General features: G+C 45.6%; 1 protein-coding gene across 13 annotated transcripts in view; it reads left to right on the top strand.

Annotated features, from left to right (window-relative positions):
* NAV2 (neuron navigator 2) overlaps positions 1 to 23,967 on the top strand; it is a 771,667-nt gene that overhangs the window by 528,639 nt on the left and 219,061 nt on the right. For 11 of the 13 annotated variants that reach the window (XM_044943486.2, XM_044943484.2, XM_044943483.2 and 8 more), the window contains 3 exons: positions 4,636 to 4,906; positions 9,438 to 9,506; positions 18,399 to 18,559. In XM_044943486.2, coding sequence (XP_044799421.2) covers positions 4,636 to 4,906; positions 9,438 to 9,506; positions 18,399 to 18,559 — 501 coding nt within the window. The remainder of the gene's footprint in view (positions 1 to 4,635; positions 4,907 to 9,437; positions 9,507 to 18,398; positions 18,560 to 23,967) is intronic. The other 2 variants (XM_044943482.2, XM_044943480.2) reach the window with 1 other exon arrangement.

Raw genomic sequence — 23,967 nt, 5'->3', positions numbered from 1 at the left:
CTGTCTGTTAAAGACCACCCATGGCGTGAACTGTGTGTCTCTTAACTCCAAACAGCATTCACTCTGCTTGAGTCCTGTGTTCTGAAATGGATAACATGTGGTCTATCCATATAACAGGACAATGCCTAGCAATATAAAGAAACGAAGTAATGATAATGTTCTTACGCAGGTGAACCTTAAAAACATGCTCCATGGAAGAACGAAAGTGTAGTTGCTTAGTCATGTCCAACTCTTTTTGACCCCGTGGACTGTAGCCCGCCAGGCTCCTCTGTCCATGGAATTCTCCAGGCAAGAGTACTGGAGTGGGTTGCCATTCCCTTCTCAGGGGATCTTCCTGACCCAGGGATTGAACCCAGGTCTCCTGAATTCTTCCATGGAAGAAGCCAGATGCAAAAGACTACAGGTCACATGATTCCACTTACAGGAAATTGGCCCAGAATAGGCCAATCAATGAAAACAAGATTAGAATTTGCCTGAGGGGATGGGTTTGGGACTTGATTACAGATGAGCACTTTTCAGGGTAATGGAGAGTCTAAAACTAGAATTTACTAAATTTACTAAAGATCATTATACACTTGATTTTGTGGTTGTAAATTATACCTCAATAGAGCTGATTTCTTTTTTAAAAAGAGATGCTTACTGAGTTTTCTCTAAAATGAGATGATCATGGTTGGCTTTCTTCTTGAGGACTGTGACTGTCTTGAGGGGATGTGCAGGAAGGAGGGAGAGCTCCTTAGGCTTCTTGTAGGTGAAGAGCCCTGTACTCTACAAAGGCGGCAGGTACAACAACCTTCTTTTCTGAACCAAACGAGGAAGTACAGAGACAGGCTTTTATTTTCTCATTTAATCCTCTTAATCTCCATAGCATCCCTATGGGGAAGGTGTGGCACACATTTAAAGAAGAAAATGAGACTCAGAGAAGTTAACTCTTGGAAAAACTTTGAAGTCTTCAAATGATGGACTTCAGAAATGCAAACCCCGGTCTTCGTGGCTCTAACAATCAGTGATCCATATAGTAAAAATGCTTCCTCCTAAGAAACAGTGTATTCATGAGAGCACTGGGCCCTTTCACAAATAAAAAGAGGTTTTCGGGAAGAGTAGAGCAGTTCTGAGCAATAAATGACTGAACGTCACAGGGAGAGGCTATGACAAAGCCGGCTCCATTCGTCTGCCCTGGGCTGGGCAGGTAGATGGTGAGGGAGCTGGCGTGGACACACCTACTTTTTGCAGGAGCAACCCCTGATCCTCTGGCTTTGCTGTGGAATTGTTAGTTCCTCCTGTCTTTGTTTTTCTTGTGTGGTTTTTTAAAAAATGTATTATGGAATGTTTGACACATTCCATAGTAAAAGAATACTTCTATTATAGAAGGAGAATAAAGAATATTTCTGGGCCCGTGAGCTAACTTAATAAGTAAAACACTATCCACTATCTGGCGTGCTTTTAAAGTCATGACTTGGGATGAGGATGTAAGCAAGCCAAGTTATACCATGTTGGGCAACGGAGTGAGATCATGTATGTGAAAAGCTTCATTGGTATATGCTAATTAGTAATAGCTCTATAAAAGACACTGAACTCTTACATAGATTTCATCAGGCATGATTATAGCTCTATTTTCATCATCCATGGAATTCTATTTTTAGAGGAAATTGTTTTCCTGAGTTCCTTAACAGGTCCTGCCCTGCCTGCCAGCCCTTGATTCTGGCCCTGCCCCCTGTCAGTGTCCAGCTGAGTTAACCAGGGGGATGTCACCTTACCCTCCACCTTCCCACGAGGAAAATGCCCATTTTCAAGAAGAACATGGAGACTCAGAGGTTGCATCTTGCAAAACCTCAGTCTATAGACTGAATCGTCCCATCCAGACCTCACGTCCTGTGACATTGGTGTCCTTGTCAAAACATTTAGAAGCAGCAGCAGAGCAGGCCGTGGATGTGTTCTGCTTTGGTTTCCTTAGGATGGAGAAGGAAGCAGGGTGAAGGGTTAAAGCTGAGCTTACCCAAAGAAACGGGAGAGGGGGGGATTTTCCCACAGTTTGGGAACTTTCTGTGCTCCCTGCATCGCACACAGTGGTTTATAAGCATCTTGACTTGTCCAGGTGAGCCCTGGCTTATACCTGTTGTCCTAATGTAATTAAGAGTGTCTCCCTCTCACTCTCAAAAATGCCATAAGATGTCACATAGTAAAAAAAAAAACCCATAATTTTTTTAAAAACAAAAGGGATGTGTTATATTGTTATATGCTGATTATAAGTCAGCCTTTTATTATTTTTTAAGTTTTTAATTGGAGGATAATTGCTTTGCAATGCTGTGTTAGTTTCTGGTGTACAACAACATGTATCGGCTAAAAGTATACATATATCCCCTCCCTCTTGAGCCTCCGTCCCACCCCAGCCCTTGTCCCACCTGTCTAGGTCATCACAGAGCTCGGAGCTGAGCTCCTGTGTTATGCAGCAGCCTCCCACTAGCTGTTAACACACGGTAGTGTATATAAGTCAATGCCACTTTCTCAGTTCATCCCACCCGCTCCTTCTCCCACTGTGTCCACAAGTCCGTTCTCTGCAAAAAACCGTTATTTTTAAGGCACGTGGCTGGAGCTCTATGGGAAGCTCCCACAGGATTCTGGAGCTGTGGTTGTCATACAGGAAGCAGGACCGGTGAAAGACGTTTACCGGTGTGCCTTCCCCTCTCTGCTCAGATTTGATCTGCAAAAGCACCTGGGCAGCAGGGCAAGCTGTGAGTGTTGTCAGGTGAGGCCCAGAGAGATTCAGTGACTTGCTCAAGCTAGTACATGGTAGAAGCAGACTGAAATTCAAGCCTTGCTTTTCCAAAAGCTGGGCTCCTGATGGTTTTCTCCCACAGTCAGCACAAGCTAGCTCCCAAAGAGTGAAAGCTGGATTCTAGTAGGCTGTATTGTCACTTTCTTCAAGAGCCTGGAAAGAGGAGCTCTCCAACAGGAGGTAATTCAGCCTGACCTAGTCAGCAAATCACACCCCAGGGCACTGGCAGGCTAACAGGGGATAAGGCTTGCTTCTCAAAGAACCCCATTCATGCCTTCTGCCCTTCAGCTGGTCATTGGAGGAAACTCTGGTTCCTTTATCAGCATCCTCTTGCCAAGCCTGGGGTAACCTGAAGATGTGTGTTACCCTCACCGGGGGTGGGGGCTTCCCTTCCTCCAACCCCATTCCCTTTAACTCCCTTCCCAATTCAGAAACATTCAGCCTAAGGGTGGAAGTAGAGAAAAGCAGACACATTACTTGGCTGACAAAGGTCCGTATGGTTTTTCCAGTGGTCATGTATGGATGTGAGAGTTGGACCATAAAGAAAGCTGAATGCTGAAGAATTGATGCTTTTGAACTGTGGTGTTGTTGGAAAAGACTCTTGAGAGTCCCTTGGACTGCAAGGAGATCAAACCAGTCAATCCTAAAGGAAATCAGTCCTGAATATTCACTGGAAGGATTGATGCTGGAGCTGAAACTCCAATACTTTGGCCACCTGATAAAAGAACTGATTCATTGGAAAATACCCTGATGCTAGGAAAGATTGAAGTCAGGAAGAGAAGGGAACAACAGGACGAGATGGTTGGATGGCATCACTGACTTGATGGACATGAGCAAGCTCTGGGAGTTGGTGATGGACAGGGAAGCCTGGAGTGCTGCAGTCCATGGGGTTGCAAAAAGTCGGACATAACTTAGTGACTGAACTGAACTGAAGGGTGGAAATGAAGCAGAGGGAGCCCCCAGGTTCTCCCTTCTCTGTCCCACATGCTGGGTGGCCATATTGTTTTACCCTCAGGGTCACTTTAGACCCTGGCCATCAGCATCTGGTGTTAAAAGAACTGTAGAAAAGGAGGGATTGCCCAAGGAGATATACCATTACATCCATAGCTCCTGCCTGGAAATAAATATTTCATTCCTTCTATGAAGCTCTTTATGCACGCCTTGAGGCAAATACATTTTAAAATCTGAAAAATTCCATCTGGAATGAAAAATTTTCTTAGCCCCACTCTGCACACACATTTTTTTTTTTTAACGTAAGGGAAAAAATGTTTTTAATGTGAGTTCTTTGCGGAAGCAAGCCCTATGGCTTAGCCCCATACCCACCCCAAACTCAAGTTGTTTATTTGATGGACAGGAGACAGCCATGTATCTGAGGGCAGGATGATTGGGCAAGGTTAGGTGAGGATTTTAAAGTGGGCTGGCAGCTACTTGGCATGCTCCAGGTGGCTTGAAGCATGGAACCGGGATTTGGGGATGCTGTGTAGACACCAGTGAGTTTCCCCCAGTGCCTCCATTCCTCGAGCCCTTCCTCTGTGTTCTGGACAAGCACAGTCTTGCTCGGGACTCTGTCTTTTTTGGTTGTGTCCTTACTGAGAACTTCCTCCTTGCGCTCGCCAGACATCCCAGTTGCAACTTGCCTCGGGTACCCACTCTAATCCCAGTGGGGAGAAATCAGCTAATTTCTCTGTGGTTTAGGCCAGATTTTAATTGACTGTGATACCAATTAAATGTTCAGGAAATCTGTCCTATCCTAGAGGAATTAAAACTCATGCGGGGGCTGATACTGCCTCCTAAAAGGGTGTGAGACAGGGCTCCCCAGAAGGGCTTCCTCCTCTAACCAGAATCTCCCCATTGTCTTGCAGAGATCAGGAATGGAAATCTCAAGGCCATCCTAGGCCTCTTCTTCAGCCTCTCCCGGTACAAGCAGCAGCAGCAGCAGCAGCCGCTGCCGCCCCAGAAGCCACACCTTCCCTCGCCACTGCCGCCCGCCGGGTCCCAGGCGGCAGGGGCCCCCTCCCAGTGCCAGGCTGGCCCTCCTCAGCAGCAGGTGCCAGCCACCCCCCAAGCCCTGTGCCAGCCTCACCAACCAGCGCCGCATCAGCCGTCAAAAGCACAAGCCGAGATGCAGTCCAGGTGGGTGCTCCTCGTCAACTGATAATTCGGCTTTTCTCAGGGTCTTCTTCACACTGACCCCCTTCTAGCCTGCGCCCCACGTGGTTCGCATTTGCGCTTCTGCAGGTCTGAGAACTACCAGTAGTTTGTGGGGAATCAGCATGACCTTGAAATGGATGTGCCTGGTGGAGATGGGGGCTATTAGAGATCAGAGTCGCCAGGCGCTCCCGCCTTAAACTCTAGCCTGTTAACACACACATGCTCATAGGCAATAAACAGCCCCTAAAATAGACTTCAAACTTCTGCGTGTCAGCCTACAGGCTGGGTGTTCAGTGTTATACGTACATAGCAGTTTCGCTTAGTGGAGGCAGACGTTCTCCAGCAGACACCCCTGCTTTGCCAGAAGAGAAATCCCGAGAAACCCAAAAGAAAGATAGCAAGTGGTTTTTAGCAGGACGAGAGGCTGCCCACTTCTCTGAGTGGGCCAGTATCTCCTGATGGGGAGCCGTTCCCAGTCGGTGTGCCTGGGTTTTGTTGACCTTGGAGACGGAGGAGCAGTGTCTGCTATGGCCCTCTGCTGTTTGGATCAGGACCGAGTTTTTGTTGGTGTTTCCAGAGCATCTTGCAACAATGGTATACCAGCAGAACAACAGAACATTTACCATCTACAGTGTTCACATGCTAATAGCTGCATTCCTAAACAACACTGCAAAAAATCACTTCATAAAACATTTAATGAGGGGGAAAATATAGAGGAGGGGATTAGGAACTAGAAAGTTTTTGACTCATAGCAAAGTTTTGGAGAAAACTTTTTTTTTTAAAGCCATAAAACTTTAGCTATCAAAGCTAAATGCCACCACTCAAATTGATTGCTTGATTTCATTGACTATGTGCTACAGAGTGATGGCTTTTTCTTTCCAGTCCCAGCACTAATAATCATAGGTTTTCTCACACACGTCATACCCTTGGTAGCCATTTGTAGTTGGGCGAAGCACAAAGTGGTTGAAACAAAGCAGCTGCCCTCAAGATGGTTAATGGTCACAGCTGTTTTTCCCCGGGAGAAGTGCTGCTTCCCAATTGTGATTGTGTTAAAACCAGCAGTGACAGATGTGATGTAAATCAGAACCCCTAATTAATTATCTAATTATATCCAATTCTCATTGTGAAAATTTGTGGGCCAGTAGGGATGCCTGGACTAGCAATGAGCCCTGGACAGCCAGGCAGCCAGCCTCCACACCTCTGCCCTGAAGGGCCCCCTGGATGAAGCCATTCTCTGATCCCTAGTGGGGTCAGGATGATCACATAATCTGGGCATCATTTCCCACACTGCATGCTGCAAAGTGCATATTCCCTGGATAGCATCTTGCAGGGGAAGGGTTCTATGGAGGGAAAATTGGTGCCTGCTCCCTACATCCTACTGGAGGAGGCAGGCAAAAGTGGGAAGAGAAATATCAGAAGTGGTAGTACAATAAGATAATGGGATTCAGAGGGATTGGGTTCATAATTTAAGTTGGGTTGATAGGTTTCTCTGAGGAGCTGACACCAAAGTAGAAATAGGAGTGACGGGGGCTAGCCATGCAGGTGTGGCACAGATCAGGGAGAGGGGGAGCAGCTGGTGCAAAGGCCCTGTGGTAGGAGTAAGCTGGGCAGGTTGGAGGAGCCGAGAGAAGGCTAGTGTGGCTGGAGCTCCATAGGCGAAGTGGAGTGTGAAGTGAAAGGCAGCCTTATAAGCAAAGAGAGCTGCCACCATTGACATGAAAGACAGTGTGACCGGTCACCCCTGGAGCTGTGTAGTCCCATGGCCCTGAAGCAAGGTCACAGTGACAGCTATAGAGGCTGAAGAGCTGGTATTTCATTCTAAAGGTAACTAAGCCATGGGACAGTCTTGACCAGGAAGGAGACTTACTTTACAGGTTGTTTTTTTTTTAAATCACTTTTGTTTCTCTCTAGAGAATAAGACTGTGGAAGGGTCAAGAATAGAAGGAATGACCCCAGCTTAAGAGGCTTTGTGGTCTTCTAGGTCAGCGGTCTCCAACCTTCTTGGCACCAGGGACCAGTTTCGTGGACGACAGTTTTTCCGTGGACCAGGGCAGGGTGGTGGTGGTTTCAGGATGATTCAAGCACACTACGTTTGTCATGCACTTTATCTCTATTACTGTTACCTCAGCTCCACCTCGGATCATCAGGCATTAGCTCTCAGAGGCAGGGGAATCCCTGCTGCAGGTGACAGCGGCTTAGATCAAGGTGGTAGAGCAAGTATGGAGATGGACCAGTTCAGGCTATTTTAGAGGATGAGCCAACAGGACTACAGGTAGATTGACTGTCTGGAGTGAGGGAGGGAGGAATCACAGATAAGTCTTTGATTTCCGGCTTGAGTGGTTAGGCGAATGGTGGCATTTACTGAGATAAGGAACCTGGGGGGAGTAGAGGGAAGGACATGTGTACCCTGGGAATCTTCAGAAGAAGATGTAGAAAGCATTCTCAAACTGAGCCACAGAACTCTTCTTATAAGAGGGTCTCATTGCATATGGTTCCAAGGAACACATGTTGAAAAACACTGGGCTTGTGTCATTGAGCTTTGATAGCCCGAGGCATCCTTCGCCACAGTAAGCTTTTGTCCTCTCAAAAGAACCAGATGTCCCAGTCAGGATACCCATCTCCCAGTAAGAAAAAGCATCCTCTTGTTAATAAATGCTTTACCTAGGGGGACTTCCACTCCCACTGCAGGGCGCGCGGGTTCCATCCCTAGCCAGGGAAAAAGGATCACGCATGCCGTGTGGTGTGGTCAAAAAACTGCAAGAGCGAAAAATAGATGCTTTGCCTAAAGAGCAGCCACACTCACTTAAGCCAGGTTTTAATGTCCATTTTTTTCAGAGTGGTTCCTGCCATCGTTCCCCCCGACCCTGCAATGTGGTGATGAGACAAGTCGGGCTCTGGAATCGTTCTGTGTCCTCCTGCACCCTTTACTTGGCCCCCTTCACCCTTTATTTGGCCCGTATTGGGTTACCTTAGCAGATGACTGGTTTTGTCCATGACATACTGATGCTTTCTAGTTTTCCTTCCGGAGGATAATCTTGTTCTCAAAGTCTAGAGACATGATACTCCATACTCATGCACTGGCTGTGAATTTAAAAACAATAAAGTCACTTCTCTGGCTTAGTTCCATTGTATTTCTATCCCCGAATTCTGATAGCCCAGATCCCAAGGGTAATGGTTCAGACCCTTGATCATTAACGTCAAATGTTGATACAACCCCCAAATACCAGGTTTGTGTTGATCCTTCCTCAGAGCTCCACTAGGCACAAACATGCCTAAACATCAGCCCTCTCAAGAGAGCAAATACTAAAACTTGACAACTTTTCCATAATGTTTGTTAATTAAAAAAAAAAAAAAAAAAAGAGTTGTGGAAGCTGAGCAAGGAAAATTGAGGTACTGGCATGAAGGAGAAAGCAGTTCCTCCATGGTGACTAAATGAAGACTCATTTTCTTCTCATCAGCTTTTCTCATTAATTTACATGATGGCTGAGAAGTCAATCCACCTTTTACCTCGTGAAGTTCCTCTCTATCTGTGTCTCCTTTACATCGTATCAATATTTAGCTTTTTAGAAAAAAAATACAAAAAGAGTTGCTTTTTAAAAAATTCATTCTTTTCTGTCTTCCTTCACATCCTAGGTTTTGTGACACCAACATTGTATTTCTCACCTCAGATCCTTTTATGAACATGTTCTCTCTTTCATAAGGCAGTAAATACGTTGAACCATTTATTAAGTCCATCCATGATTCTTTATATTCATAAGTTTATGGTTCAAAGCCCAGAACATAGCAAGTTCAGAAGATTTGAAATGGTCATTGCTGATACCATGGAGAGCAAACATTCCCAAGACCAGCAAAACTTGAAAACATCTCCACTCTTATTTGGGCTTCGCGGGTGGCTCAGCTGGTAAAGAATCTGCCTGCCAATGCAGAGACACAAGAGATGTGGGTTTGATCCCTGGGTCAGGAAGCTTCCCTGGAAAAGGAAATGGCAACCCACTCCACTGTTCTTGCCTGGAAAATCATGGACAGGGGGTTGGTGGGCTACAGTCCATGGGGTCGCAAAGAGTCAGACATGACTGAGCACACATACCACCCTTATTTAGGGTCAGCTTAGTGGGATATTCAGGACATTCCTCCAAAGAGCGCTCCAGTAGAATAAGCATGTGGAGTAGAAACATCTGAATACTTTAGAAAGGTACAAAGTTTACTTGTCAGAGACCCCTGGCTTTAGGGTCTCATTGTGGAAGAAGAGCGTGTAGTGACTGATGGCAGAAAAGAGATTTGGAGTTAAGAAAAAGAAAACCACAAAAGTTCTTAGATAATCTTGAACAGCAATTTCCTTACGTTGGCATTTTATCAAATTAGACCTAAGAAGAAGACTGCATGTTGTGGAAAAATCGGGCAGAGGGAAACCCGGGGGCTTTTGCTGTGTCTCGGGACTCCTGTTGATAATTTGTCTAACGCATCTTCTCTCCTCTCACTCATCTCTTCAACTTTTTTCTTTCCTGTCATGCAGTGCATCTTCCAAGGACTCATCACAAAGCAAAATCATCCGCTTCACTCTGGGTCAGAAAAAGATCTCTAGGTTAGACCTTGTCCACGCCCCGCAAAGCATGGTTTCAACCCCGCCCCTCATCCCCTTTGTCCTGGCTGCACTTCCTTTTGCTCCTCCGCTCCCTGACATGTTTGCGGTTTGGGAAAACCAAACATGCTTTGGCTGATGACCAAGTGCTGAGTGTTAGAGACTTGAGAGTGGCCTGGGGCTGAAGGGGTGTGTGTGTGTGTGTGTGTGTGTGTGTGTGAGTGAGATTTAGTTGTACTGAATGTTTCTGCATCTCATTGAGTCTTTCTGTCTTTGATTGCTTGGACATCAAAGTCCATTCTGATTTAGAGAGGTGAGTTTTTAGATGGCTTTCTATAGTAACTTTATGATGAGTTTGACTCCCCGCTCTATCCTGGCCCTGACCCCACCTCACCTGCATCTTGTTTTATGTGTGTGATGCTTTTTGTTATTGGTGCTGTCGTAAAATGGCTAACATGGGGTTGGTTTTCTCCTGAGTGTTAAAGACCTGAAGCATGAATCTAATTGTTCAGAGGAGATGAAGCAACAAGGCAACTATGTCTCATTTTTATTTCTGGATGCTCTTGTGTACATGGATGGATCACCTCAGTTCCCTGAAAATAACAACTAGGCCTGCTCACTGCTTAATTCTCTTGACTCAGCTTGGCGTCTACCACATCCTGTGAAGACCCGTGCCAGGATACGGGAAACGCCAGTTATATCCTTGTACCTACTGTGTGTTAAAGGTATCAACAGCTAACATTTATTGAATGTGTATTAGGCCCAGTATGGATGCATTATCCTAATCTTCAAGTCCGTCTTCTTGCGGTAGGTCATGTTATTATCCCCATTTTACAGATGAGGAACGAAAATGTAGGAAGTTTGGTAAGTTATCAAAGTCACACAGAAAGCAGAAAAAGCAGGACTTGAGCCCAGATAATCTGACCCCAGACCTCGCTGTAACCACTGCGGGGCAGCCCTCCTCCACCTCCTCCTCCTTGAATTCTGGTATGCGACTTAGCAGAGCACCAGGGGTTGTTGATGCTGGTTTTTAAAATCTTACATTTCAACCATTCCTCCTGGCCTTTTGCCTCATGATGTCCTTGTAGCATCCTGACAGAATAGAATCTCGTCCTCATTATTTTCAGCTAGTATTTCTTTTCATTGAATCTGACTTCAAGCTAAAGGGATGCCCAGACTGTGCTTCTCTCCGTATTCGTGTAACCCATAGCTACAGAAGGTCTGCTTGCCGCCCCCCACTCTCTTAGGCCCTGGCTGAGTGCCTTTTCTAATAGTTAACTTTTCTAACAAGCTTACACGTGGGGAGGCCCAACTCAGGATCCACCTGGCTGTGGGGAGAAGCCACAGGGCAGCTGCTTTTCTGTAGAACAAGTCAGCCTGTTAGGCAGGCTTGGTACTGGGGGACCTGCGGTCATCACTGCCTCTCACAGCCGTGTGTCTCAGTCTGCTCATGCTGTTATGGTGCATCACTGTAGACTTGGGGATTCAACACAGGTTTATTGCTCACAGCTCTGGAGGCTGGGAAGTCCAGGATCAGGGTGCCAACCCCATCGGGTTGATGAGAGCCCACCTCCTGCTTTCCAGAGGGTTGTGTTCTTTCTGTGTCCTCACATGGCAGAGAGCAGAGAGAAGCAAGCTCTCCTGTCTCTTCTGAGGCAGCTCCACCTTTGTCTGGCTGATTGCCGAACCTAGGGTAGGCAAGGCGTGAGTGAGGAAGCTGAAAGAAAATGAGACGAGCCATAGGAACTGCAGACACGCTTTATTCTGCTGTGGCCGTCACAGCAGACGCACAGGCTGCTTCAGGTGGTGTTTATATAGGTATACGTGAACAAAGGTGTCACGTGGCCAAGTTAGTACGTCATGATACTTGTGCTCATTGCCATAAATGACCTTAGCCATTTCATAACCAGGCCAAGTCATTGTTTATAGGATATGGGGCAAGAGAGCCTGACTATCACCATCTTGGCTAACTGCTATTCCCCTGTAAGCTTCATGACCTCATCACCTCCCCAAGACCCCTCTCCAGATCCATCACACTGGCATGACAATGGATGCATCTGGGGAGAAGGGAACACATTCATGCAGTCCTTAGCACTGTGCTACAGAGCGACTGCTTTCCCTAACAGCACGAGGCCCGAGTCAGATAGATGCCCACTGCCCCCCCCCACACACACACACAGTGAACTGGGATCCCATTGTGTGTGTGTGTGTGTGTGTATCATGCAAAGTCCATACGCAGGAAAGGAAGGGGGTGGGGAGCGTGGAGGAAACCTGAAATCTAGTGTTTGTTCCCACGATGTGCTTAGTTCTGAAAGAGAGAGAAGACAGGAGCTAGTTGGGAAATAATCTAATTGAAAGCACATGCGCATCCTCTGAATGATGTCTTATCAGTCCCAGATGATGGAAGGAGGTGGAGTTGCAGGGAGGGGTGGGAAGAGAGGAAGAACTGAATAATGGGCTTGTCTGCCCTGCCCTGGAGGTGTGCTGGGCACAGGACTTCCAAACTGACCCAAAGCCAAGGTCCTGCTTTCTATCAGAGCCCTGGTGCTATGGACTGCAACCCGCCAGGCTCCTCTGTCCATGGGATTTCTTAGGCAAGAATACTGGAGTGGATCGCCATTTCCTCCTCCGGGGGAATCTTCCTAACCCAGGAATCAAACCCTCTCCTTCAGCTCCTGTATTGCAGGCAATTCTTTACCTCTGAGCCACCAGGCAAGCCCAGTCCCTCACCTAGATTTCCTTTTGGATGCATTTTGTTTCTGATGAGCCTGATAAAGGGATTGTTGTTGTTGTTCAGTCACTCAGTCGTGTCTGACACTTTGCAACCCCATGGACTGCAGCACACCAGGATTCCCTGTCTTTCACTAGCTCCTGGAGTTTGCTCAAACTCATGTCCATTGAGTGGGTGATATATAATGATCATCTGAATTAAATTCACCCATTCCAGCCCATTTTAGTTCACTGATTCCTAAAATGTCAATGTTCACTCTTTTCATCTCCTGCTTGACCAAAGGCGGCATCTTTTATTATTTGCCTGACACTCCTCCTTGCCTTCTCCTCACCCCCACTTTCCCACCACTAGCCTTGAGCACAATCTTAATAAAGATTTTAGCTGATCAGGCACCACCGGGGAATTGCAGTAAAGTTTGGTTGCCAAAAGAAACAGCCCTGCCTACTCCTCTGGCTGAGTTGGACACCTGTTCCAGAGCTCTGGAAATAAGTCTCTTTTCAGGTGCAAATACTGATGAAGTCTCTGGAAATAAGTCTCTTTTCAGGTGCAAATACTGGCCTGAGCCAGACACCGAGACAGGCACCAGGGGTGTTGAGCTGGGAGGGAAACCTCACCTTGAGTCTACAGGGAAGGAACTGATGGAGGGAACTGGTACAGGGATGAAGAATTTCCATGAATTTCCACCTCTCATCACTGTGTTGTGTTGATAAGAGATCTTGTTATCCCTGGTGAGCCTCAGGTATTTAGGCTTATTCTACCTGTGGGAGGCGTTGAAGCCTGGTGACTAAGAGTGCAGCTTTGCAGTCAAACCTAGCAAACCCTGTATTCACCGCTTACTATGTTACCTGGGCCGATTAGTTAATCTCCATGAGTTGGTGTTTCCTTGTTGGTAAAAAGTAGTCCTGCCTCACTCACAGTGCTGTGTGGATTAAATAAAGTCGTTGCCAGGCCTTTGCTGCCTGGCATGTATCAGTCCACCGTAACTAGCAGATAGGCTACTGTTGATGGTTTCAGCTGATCTGGTCCAGCTCTGGGGTGTCCCACAGGGCTGATCTCTACACGACCATCTGGTGGAGAGGAATCAACGTGGCTAATAGTTCAGTCCTCTCCACCCAGCTGCTGAAAAGCAGATGCTGTGGAGTTGAGAGACTTGGCATTTAATCATCTTGTTTAGCAAAAAGCATCTCCGATTATGACCTCTGCCCTCCGAGGTCTTTAGCACGTGCACACAAGCTGCCATCTTTCCGGGATGAAGGGTGCGGCATCTGCTCCTGGCCTTTGAAGTGGTTTGTGGGAGAACCACTTTCTTCTTCTCATTAGCAAGTACAGCAAGTGAAGCCAGAACACACACGCAGGTTATGTGCCAGGAATGACAGCCTTACCACCCTGCCTGCTTGGCTCTGCACATACGTGTTGGAGACATTGACCACGGGCTCCCAGAGCAGCAGGGTTTTCCTTCTGCTTCTTTGTTACACCTCTTCCCTTAAACATCATTTTTTCAAAAAGCGACATGTGTTTCAGAGAACCCATCTGTGTCCTCTCATTTTGTAACTGTTGTCTGGACCCGGAATGGTCACAGGAAGCAGAGTCCCTCTCGCAAAGGTGCTGTTGGAACCTTCCAGCACTCTGGATGAGGCAGGGTGTAGATGATTTGAGGTTGACTTGCTGCACTCTCTCTGCTTGTTCTGATGAGTCGGGCACTGCGGAGCAGCATCTGTTCTGGTACCTGCCGCTGTTCCCCATGAGCAAGACCCAGCTCTGCTTTGCTGCTGCTGCTACTGCTGCTAAGTCACTTCAGTCGTATCCGACTTTGTGCGACCCCATAGAGGGCAGCCCACCAGGCTCCCCGTCCTGGGATTCTCCAGGCAAGAACACTGGAGTGGGTTGCCATTTCCTTCTCCAATGCAGGAAAGTGAAAAGTGAAAGTGAAGCTCTGCTTTGGAAGGATGCTAAATGGACAGATAGCAGCTGCTCCCAGGCCAGGAGATAAGTGGTCCTGATGCGCAAGGATGTTGACAAGAATCAGCTTCAAAAGGTTGGCTGGGAGCCTGTATCGTTGGAGACTGGAAGCTACTCTGCTTTTCAGCTCTAGCTCTACTCTCAGCCTCCAGGATGACTGTTGCCTTGCTGGAGGACTGGACCAAGTCCAGTGTTCATAGTGTGACGCTGAGGCTGGCCCCACCTGCTTTTCCAGCCTCGTTTCCTTCTGCGCTGCCCCCCCCAAACCCCAGCACACACCAGCCCTTTCTTTCCTCTGTGCTTTTCTGTAAGCTTCCCTCTGCATAAGCCCTCTGCCCCTTATCTTCTTGCCCCCTACTCACATTCCAGACACCGATTCTTTCTCTGGGTCGTTTTTATTTGGAACCTTCCCTGACCATCCACCAACTTCCAAGGTCATTATTTCCTTCCCAGAATTACTTCTCACCTTTCATATTCTTTTATCAACACATATGTAGTTTAGCTAGAGTTCATCAGCCCTTAAGATCTAAATAAGACCAAGCTAGAACCCTGTGGTGATCTTTTGGGGCTTCCATAATAAAGCACCACAGATTGGGTGACTTATAAGCAGCAGAAATTTATGGCTGACAGTTCTGGAGACTGGAAGCCCAAGGTCAAGGTGCCAGCCTGGTTGGATTCTGGTAAAGGCTCCCTCGTCCAGGTTGTGGGCTGCTGACTTCTTGCTCTGTCCTCGCATGGTGGAAGAGGCAAGCTAGCGCTCTGGGTCCTTGTTTATAAGGGCATTAATCTCATTCATGAGGCTCTGCTTAATGACCTCATCAACTCCCTAATACCATCACATTGGGCATTACAATTTCAACATATGAATTGGGGTAAGGAAGGACTCAGACATAGCATATCCCTTCTTCAGTTTGTGAAGTCCAGTGCCCTCACGCAGATGGCTCAGTTATCTTCGGTTCTCATGGGCACCTTTGGCTTTGAAATCCTGCGCTTTCAATTCAGTCTGAATGAATTCAGTTTGTGGATTGACTCATCCCAAGGGATGTTTTGGTTCCCTCCAGGATGGATCCAACTGAAGCTCTTTTCCTTACTTCCCACCCGCTACACATTCACTCATGGCCTTAGTTTGTGGGGCAGACTCTGCTGAAAGTTTCAGAGGAATGGAGGGGCTTGCTTTGGAGCAAGCAGCTGTCCTACCCAATTCACAACAGAACCCAAGTTTTAAAGTACAGTGTTCACAGGGATTCCTTCTGACACTCGGAAGAAGTTACTTGGTCTCCATCCAGTTTTCCCATTTGATCAAGTTAAGGGTGCTGTTCTTACTAGGGTGTGATGGTGGTGAGGTAGAGAGTGATGTGAGTTGGCTTGAGCTTTATGGTGGCTTTTGATGGCTCCGTATGTGCTACCCATCTTTATTTGCCATGTCAGCAGCCCTTGAGGCCTTCCAGACCTCCTCTTCCAGGTCTCAGAAAACTTGGCACAACCTGCAGCCGTTTAAAGGATGTGTCAATCTGTGTAGCACCTCTGGGTTCTGACTCAAGGAGGAGATGATGGTGAGCGCACCTGGGAAACCAGAGCTGTCTCAGTTAATCCAGGACTGAGGATGTCTCAGTCTGGGGAGTGGAGCTCACAGATGGCTCAGAGGTACCCCAGATGTAAGGTCTTTGTCACAAATACTTGGATGAAAGAGTTGTTCTTCTCCATTGTTCCTTAGGGAAATGATGAATCCTGTTTGCCAAAGCCTGCCATGCCCCTTTGGAAATGTTGATCTCCAACTCTTGTGTGTGGATTTTGTCCAGGTCTCTTCTGCTTCTTTAACTTAGATCTATTTCCTTCTTTATTTGTGTGATTCTTTTTTTAATACCATAGCATGTTTTCTTTATGACCGTGTCCAGTTCCTTTAGGAATCTATGCTCAGCAGAGAGGAGGAGGAGGGGAACCAACCTGCAATGAGTACTTAAACAGCAGGCTGGACATTAAGTCCCATTTCAAGTTTACAGTTATCCTATGGGATACTTTACTATTATTCCAAAGTGACAAACACAGAATATGAATCTCAGATTATAACACTGGCCCCATATTATGTCTGTATTTGAAAGGAAAAAGCTCATTTTATCCACTATATCACACTGCTTCACAGAGGACCAGGTTGCCCACCTCATTCAAAGATGTGGCCATGCCATCCATTACTGGTTTCTTGCCTCCGTAAGGGCTCTGTGCTGCCCTGAAAAATCTGAGGTCCAGTCCCAGGTTAGAGCAGGGAGGCCTCTCTGGCAACTCTGAAAGGAACACATCTTTTCCCTCCTCGATGCTTTTTGCTTCCCTGTTCTTTGCCAGTTCCACACTGGAGTAGACTGCTGTGGCCTGTGTTAGCCTGCACCACTTAAAACTGTTACTATGACATCATCCTGGAACAAGTCCATCATCCTTTTCCAGGCCTATCTGTGGGCAAAAAACTCCTGCAGAGTCCAGCCTGGAGGAGCCCCACGTCAGCACCTGCAGCAGCTCCACCTCTGGCTGTGAGTCCTCAGATAACACTGTCCATCTTGGAGGCTTTACAGGATGTTGTTTGCACTGGAATCAGAACCTCGAGGTACCAAGATCCCTTTGCTGGGCCTCTTCTGATCGGTTAAGCTGGCATTTCTGGTCCCCAAACACAGGCACTGACATTGCCGGTTCTGCATCCCACTCTGTGCCTGTCTTCATGGAGTGACTATCTTCTCCAAATGAGATGGGGAAACTTAACAGAGAGGTAAATCTCCCTACTGTAGTGAGAAGTGAGGCCTTCTCTCCGCCACTTTTTTGGGGGAAAACTCACCCCCTTCCTTCTCTCCTAGCTCCCGGTTAAGGAACTGGGCCAGCTTTTTCTTTACTGTATGAATTTTACAGTCCTCTCACACCAGCTCATGTTCTCTGCTTACTCTACAACCATCTTTCTTGCTTAGCCAACAAGAAAAAAGTTTAAAGTGTTTGCCTGCTTCTATCTAAAATGCTTCCAGACTGCAGACTTCTTTGGTGCTTGCAGATTTGTGTGGAAAGAGAAGGCTGAAAGCTTTATGAGTTGAAAATTCAGACTTATCCCTAGATCTAATGCTGGTCAACTGAGGTTCCAGTGGCTTTTAAACACTGCTAAGTGGGTTTTAGCTGAAAGATATTACTAAATATTTCATCATTTATTCATCTTTCAACTTTAATGACTGGAAACAGTCTGCCTAGTGGTCCCTGAACAAAAATTCTGATCTGGGGAGTCTTAGCCTTAACTCTCTGGGGAATGGGCCGTAATATCTTTAGACACATTACTAAAGATTAGTTTACTGATTTTATTCCCCAAACCACCCCAAAAATGAAGTGTTTTATTTAAAGGGAAAGTGTGTGTTTGTCTTTAGACTAACAGATTCCTGCTCATTTTACAGAAGGAATATATGATTTTATCTATCTACTTAAGAGAAGCTGGGCTTCAGTCTCAGAGTAATGTCTACAGAGACAGGTTGTCCGGTGTTGAAGGAAAATGTATGTCTGAACAAATGTTTCCATCCAGGCCATAAGTTTTCATTGCAGATGTGTTAGGTTCTGAGGTAGCAGTTCCTTTTATGTCCATCATAAGTTAAGTCTTTTTCTTGATACTTACATCCCTAGATTATGACAAAAAAAAAACCATTTTCAATACCTTTCAGAAGAGATGCACACATAAAGTAAACAGTTTAGTGTCTTAACAGGGCTTTATGTTCCACTCTTGATAGAATTTGAGATGACATGGTTTGGTCCTATTGAAAATTAAAATTACTCAGCCAGGAGAAAAACGAAGATGAGCTTTGCTTTATTATTATTATTGGTCATCCTGTGTGGCTTGTGGCATCTTATTTCCCTGACTAGGGATTGAACCTGGGGCATGGCACTGAAAGCCCAGAATCCTAACCACTGGGCCACCAGGGAGCTCCTGAGCTTTGTATTTCTAATCAGCAAACATAGTCGTATATTTCTCTTTCTGTTCTCAAAGGAAAACAGCTCATACTTTACCTTTGGACTGAGGTCGTTATAACCTAGATGTTGGTGGTGCTCTCACTGAGTCCTTGGACTAGCAAGCCACCACAGATCTGATGTCTTGAATGGTTTCTCTCACCTCTTGCATGGCTGCAGTTCCTTCTTCTGAGATGCTGCTGTTTTCCTGAGACTGAAGCGATTACTCTGTTGCTTTTGCATTTTAGACTTCCAGGTCCTACCGCGAGGGTATCCGCTGCAGGCAGCGAGGCCAAGACACGCGGAGGGTCAGCCACTGCTAACAACCGACGGAGCCAGAGCTTTAACAACTATGACAAGTCTAAACCGGTCACTTCCCCACCCCCACCATCAAGCAGCCACGAGAAAGGTAAGCCACTTTCTTGGGGGTCCTTTCTGACATCTTCCTTTATAGCAGATCCTGTTCCTTGGGGTAAGTGTGGGATTGCAAATACAGTGAGGGGAACTGTTCAGAAGAACATGATCAGTTGGCAGGGCCTTTGTTAGCAGAGGTATTAATAAGGTGGGGAAAATATTACATTTTCATAGTTTCTAGCAGGAATAGCTATTTGTCTGGGTAGGGCCCAGAAGACACATAGAAGCAATATAAGAGTTTGCAACTTGAAAATAAATTTTCATAGAACATGCTCTATAGAGTAGACGATTCTCTAGAAATTAAGCTTTGTGAGCTGATAGGTTTTTACTCATCAGAAGTGATGTGAGGACAATTAGGAACAAGAGGATTCTCACCCTTTGAAAAAGTCAGAAATGTAGATTGGCTAAATGAATGTCTTGGCTACACATAAGGAGTAGGCAGCATTCCTCTTGGTATACTGATACTATAACTCTTACCAAAAAAGGGTATGTTTTTTTCTTTTTTTGACCGTGCATAATACTGACGTTTTAGGTTATGGGGAAAAGGTAAATAGCCCTGTGGGGACTCTTGCATAGAAGTTAATAAAACAGACCTTTGCTTGCTGCAGTCTTTGTCTCATGAGACATTGGAGAAATGGGGAAATTGAGACAGCTTTGAAGACTCTTCAGTAACAAGCAGAGCCCTCCTTTATTCCTCCCAGGCAAAGTGGGCAGGACTTCTTGGGGGGCCTTCTCAGGTCCCAGGAAGCATTCCTGGGCTTGTCCTGATGTTACCCCTCCTCCCCTGGTACCCTGTTTCCTAAACTATTTCTGGAGACTGGAAGCCCTTCCACCGTGAATGAGATCAGAAACCCCACACTCACCCCTCCAGCCCACGATAACTTTGTCTAGTAGACCCTGGGCTTCCCCTACACCCACCCCCACCTGGAACACTGGAGGAAACATGAAGGAAATCTATGTAGGGCTGACATATATATGGCAGAAGGTTTCCCCAACAAGGCAAGGGGAACTCTGCACCGGGGCACTAAAGCTACAGCCAGAAGGTCTCAACCAGGGAGGACTCTCTGATCCAGCCTTCCGCTTTTGCCTCAGGCAAACCATTTCTCTTCTTTTCTTTGTCCACCTCCCTTCCCCCTGCTTCTTTCCTTTTCTTTACCATACCCAAATATATTCTTGTTAAAAGTGTGTTTAAATTACAAAAACAATATATGCTTGTAAAAAGGTACAAGTTTATATCAAAGAAAAGTTCTCCTCCATATGTTCCCTGAAGGACACCAGTATAAACTATTCTGTGCATAACCTTCCAGATGCATTTATATACATACATAAGATAGAAGAGAACTGATTTTGTTGAGCTCCTATTATGTGCCTCATTGAATCCCCCCAAGTTGTATTGTTATCCCCCCTTACAAAGGATGGAGCTAAGGGAAAGAGAGATTAAGTACTTCTGAGGTCACAGCAGAGTGTGAGAGGTGGAGATGGAACTGAACTCAGGTACTTTGGTTCCAGAATCACAGTTTATACAGTGCTTTTCCTGAAAGTAGAAAGGAAATGCTCTAAGCTTTGCTCATTGAGAGTTGGTTAGAGGTGTGCAGGTTGAAGGAGGTGAGGAGAAAGGAGGAGATGTTGGGGAAGCCTGTGCGGGGACTTTGTGCTAGATTGGCCTGCCCTTGTTCCATAATCCTTTGGGGAGAAGAGACATAAAAAAAGTTTCAAGGATGGATGTGAGGCCAGTGTCCAAAAAATTGAGAAAATAAGGAAAAGGTTCGCCGTGGAGGGAACACACGCAGGAGGATGCAGGGTTGGTGGCCGGACCTGTGTCCCAGGGCCCACAGGACGCAGGGTCACTCAGGCAGCCCAGCCAGGGCTCCCCTCTGACACGGGGGCAGCCGCCAGTCTGCTTCTGTCCCGGCGGGGGTTGCCGTGTGCGCCCCAAGCGAGCAGACAGCCGGGAGGCCTTCTGCAGGGCAGTGGCTGTGGATTCTGACAGAGGCATCGTCCCAGGGAAGGACTCCAGCGGCGAAGGAAGGAAAGTCATACTTACTTGTGGAGCACGTAATACTTGCCAGGGACTTTGATTTTCGCGATATTACTTGATCTTCACAAACATTCCATGAGGTAAATATTAACTCCGTTTTACAGGTAAAATGAGGCTAAATGAGATTAGTAACTCTCCCTGACTGGTAGTTGAGTGCTGTAGTTCATGTCCGCGTCTAGCTCCTAGAATTGAACTCCGGCTCTGTCCTGTCCCCTGGGATGGCTGTGAGGCGCTGTGAGGCTGTGAGGGAATATGCCTGAGAATGTTCTGGAAGCTGTAACATGCTCACAATCCTGTAAGGATTTGCAGTGATAAAAATTACTGCTTGGAGGGTCAGGTGCACGTGAGGTACATTTATTAACCCTCTCCTGCCCTGAGGAGCTGAGGGAGAGCAAGCTTGGGACAGGCCTGGGTACTTTTTATTACTTTTCCACTGTCCTGAGGTAAAGGGTTATGGAATTTTACCTTCAGAGACTGTCATTATTTCCTCCTCCTTTCTTCATGGCCCCTGTGTTCTCCCTTGAATCTGACCTTGCAGACCGAAGTTGGCGGCTTGCATGCAAAATATAGTTTGTGGTCAGGGAACAGAAATAACTCAGCCACCTGGCCATGTGTAAGACACAACAGGTACTTACGTGCATTAGGTATCATTCTTCACCTGGAGAAAGCTTGGAGAGAGAAACCCTCATGAGCAGATAAATTGCCGTTCAGTGTGGTTGGAGCTATAGTTGAGGTATGGACTGCTTTCCCGTGAGGTCAAGTCTGAGATAAGAATAAGAATAAAAATCTCATTACCTGTCCTTCCTTGAAGCTTTCTTGTGGGTCAGTCAGACCTGGGCAGCACTGTGCTCTGGCTTCTCACTCTCAGATGAACCAAGTCATCTGCTTTTCTCTGTGTCCCGTGGACCTAGGATTTCCAGTCCTAGAGTTTGCTCTAATCATGTCAGTAAGTTCATTATTCTGTCAATAAATGACAAAAATATTTCAACATTTAGTCCCAGTTTTAAAAAAGGATTAAGAGGAATAAAAGGAAATTGTAATGAGCAACTTTTCAAAAACCCCAGAGCACTTTATACTTTGTGCTAAATCATTCCTCTTAAAATCTTGTCCAAAAATACAAACCCCCCTTTTGTCATCATCACTGAATTTAGTTCTGATTATACTGAGCAATCAACTGAGATGTAAAATAGAAGAAAATAACAGGTAGTACTTCCTTCTGAGTTAGGAAAAAAATGTCAGGACTCACACAGTTCATTACGTTGTCCCTTAGGGTGGCCAAGGACATAGGTGACAAACAAAACCCAGAAATGTTCTGATCAGCAACACATCCTGTTAGTTTTCCTAGAGATTTAGGTTCCAGATTTTACAGGTTTGGAAGAAAGTTTGCAGAGTCTTAGGCTTTAGAAAACCTGCTGGTTGTCTGTTGCATCATTATCACTCTCATGGTTTGGGTCCACCTTTGGATTTGCACTCCTGCAGGCAACAACCAGGCCAAGTCTTGCCTGGCCTGAATGTGTCAGGAGGACCCTGCAGAATGCATCTGCAGCATCAGCTCAAGGGATGGCCGGGACTTAGGGTGGGCCTTCACTTCCTCTTTTGGCTCTGAGCGACTTTAAGGCTCCAGGCCAGAATTGCAGATTTTCAGGGGAGATGAAATAGCTGTTTGTTTTTTTTTCACCCCCCCAACATGTGTGGCATGATCTGTTTTCTCTTCCTTCCACTCCCTCACTTACATCCTCTGAATGGGTAACACTGCCAGAAATTTAATACATTTCTAAAATATTTAGTCCATCATAGAAATTTGGAATGCTTAGTATTCCTAGACCGAATTCTATGCATAAGGAGAATGTTCTGTTCTGAATAATAATATTTTCTTCATTTTATAGAAAGAATATCTTTATTTTCAATACAAAAATAATTATATTAAAATATTCAGGCAGTATAAATTTATTGAAAGAAAAAAAGCCTGTAAGTGTAATCCCACTTCCCAAACAAAGCTACTGTTTACCATTTAATTCGTATTCCTCTATTGGGCTTCCTCAGTGGCTCAGTGGTAAAGGATCCACCTGACAATGTAGGAGATGCAAGAGATGTGGGTTTAACCCCTGGGTCAAGGAAATGGCAGTCTGCTCCAGTACTCTTGCCTGGAAAATCCCATGGACAGAGGAGCCTGGCGGGCTACAGTCCATGGGGTCGCAAAACACTTGGACAGAACCGAGTGACTAAACAACATTTTTTTCATGCATATACTATGACATTTTGTTTTTTTTAAGTTTTCTGTATTTCCTTATTTTAAATAGTAGTTAAATGTATATGCTGTAACATTTTGATAAATTTTTCCTAATGTTCACTCTTTGCCAGGAACTATTTGAAATGCTTTATATAGGACACTTTAAGTCTTATAAATAAAATCGACAAATCATGGACAGACATTTTTTAATGGATCATTCATTTTCTTTCTTCATAAAATTGTTGCCTAGTATTCCATTGTATGAACTTACTTTAATATTTTAAGTCACTGTTATTTAGATTGCTTCTAATTTTTTGATGTTATAAATAGTTTTGAGGTTAGTGTCCTCATGTGTCTTTTCTGCATGTATACACTGTTTCAGTGAAATTGCTTATTGAAGGGTATGTGCACATTTTACATTTGTTTTAACAGTGTCAAATTTTGTTCCCAAAAGGTTATCCCTATTTATAATTTCCAGCAACAGTGTGTGAAAGGATTAGTTTCTCTCCACATTTGACACTTTTATTTTCATTCTCTTGGGAAAAAAATATTTTGTCTTAGAAATGAAGCAAATTATTTTAAGATGCTGAAATATATAACAAGATCGTTTGCTAAGAACTAATTTTGGTACTTTGCTGAGAGTCACAACTGGTGACCATGGCATAGCGCAAAAGCACTTGGGTTTGAGATCAAGCTCACTCCTACCTAGCACTCAAGACACTTCTCCAGGCCTCAGCTTTCCCTTCTGTAAAGTGGGTCTAAAGTACTCTGTCACTGAGTCACTGTGAAGCATCAATGAATTCTTTGATTTTAACTGGCTGTTTGGTCCACCAGCACTTTCTAGTGGGTTCCTTCCTCAGGTCTTCATTCTCTGTGTCACTTTCTTCTTCCTTGTTCACTTCTGCCTGTCCTGAGCAGACAAGGAGAGCTAGACATGGCTGGAGATAGGATTTTAACACCATTTAGCACAATGTCATGTCTGAATAACATTGGAGGCATTGATTTAGAATCTGTGTGGTGGAGTAGAAGGATGCACACTCATCTTCTGCGAGAATTCCAAAATTACAACTTGCTACTGAACAACCATCGACAGGATAATGTTAGTTCCCACCAAAAAAAGATACCCCATGTCCAA

Source organism: Bubalus bubalis, chromosome 5 (genome assembly GCF_019923935.1).
Source record: "Bubalus bubalis isolate 160015118507 breed Murrah chromosome 5, NDDB_SH_1, whole genome shotgun sequence".
Taxonomy (NCBI): Eukaryota; Metazoa; Chordata; class Mammalia; order Artiodactyla; family Bovidae; genus Bubalus; species Bubalus bubalis.
The sequence above is the reverse complement of the archived record's forward strand: the minus strand, read 5'-3'. Positions and strand labels throughout refer to the sequence as shown.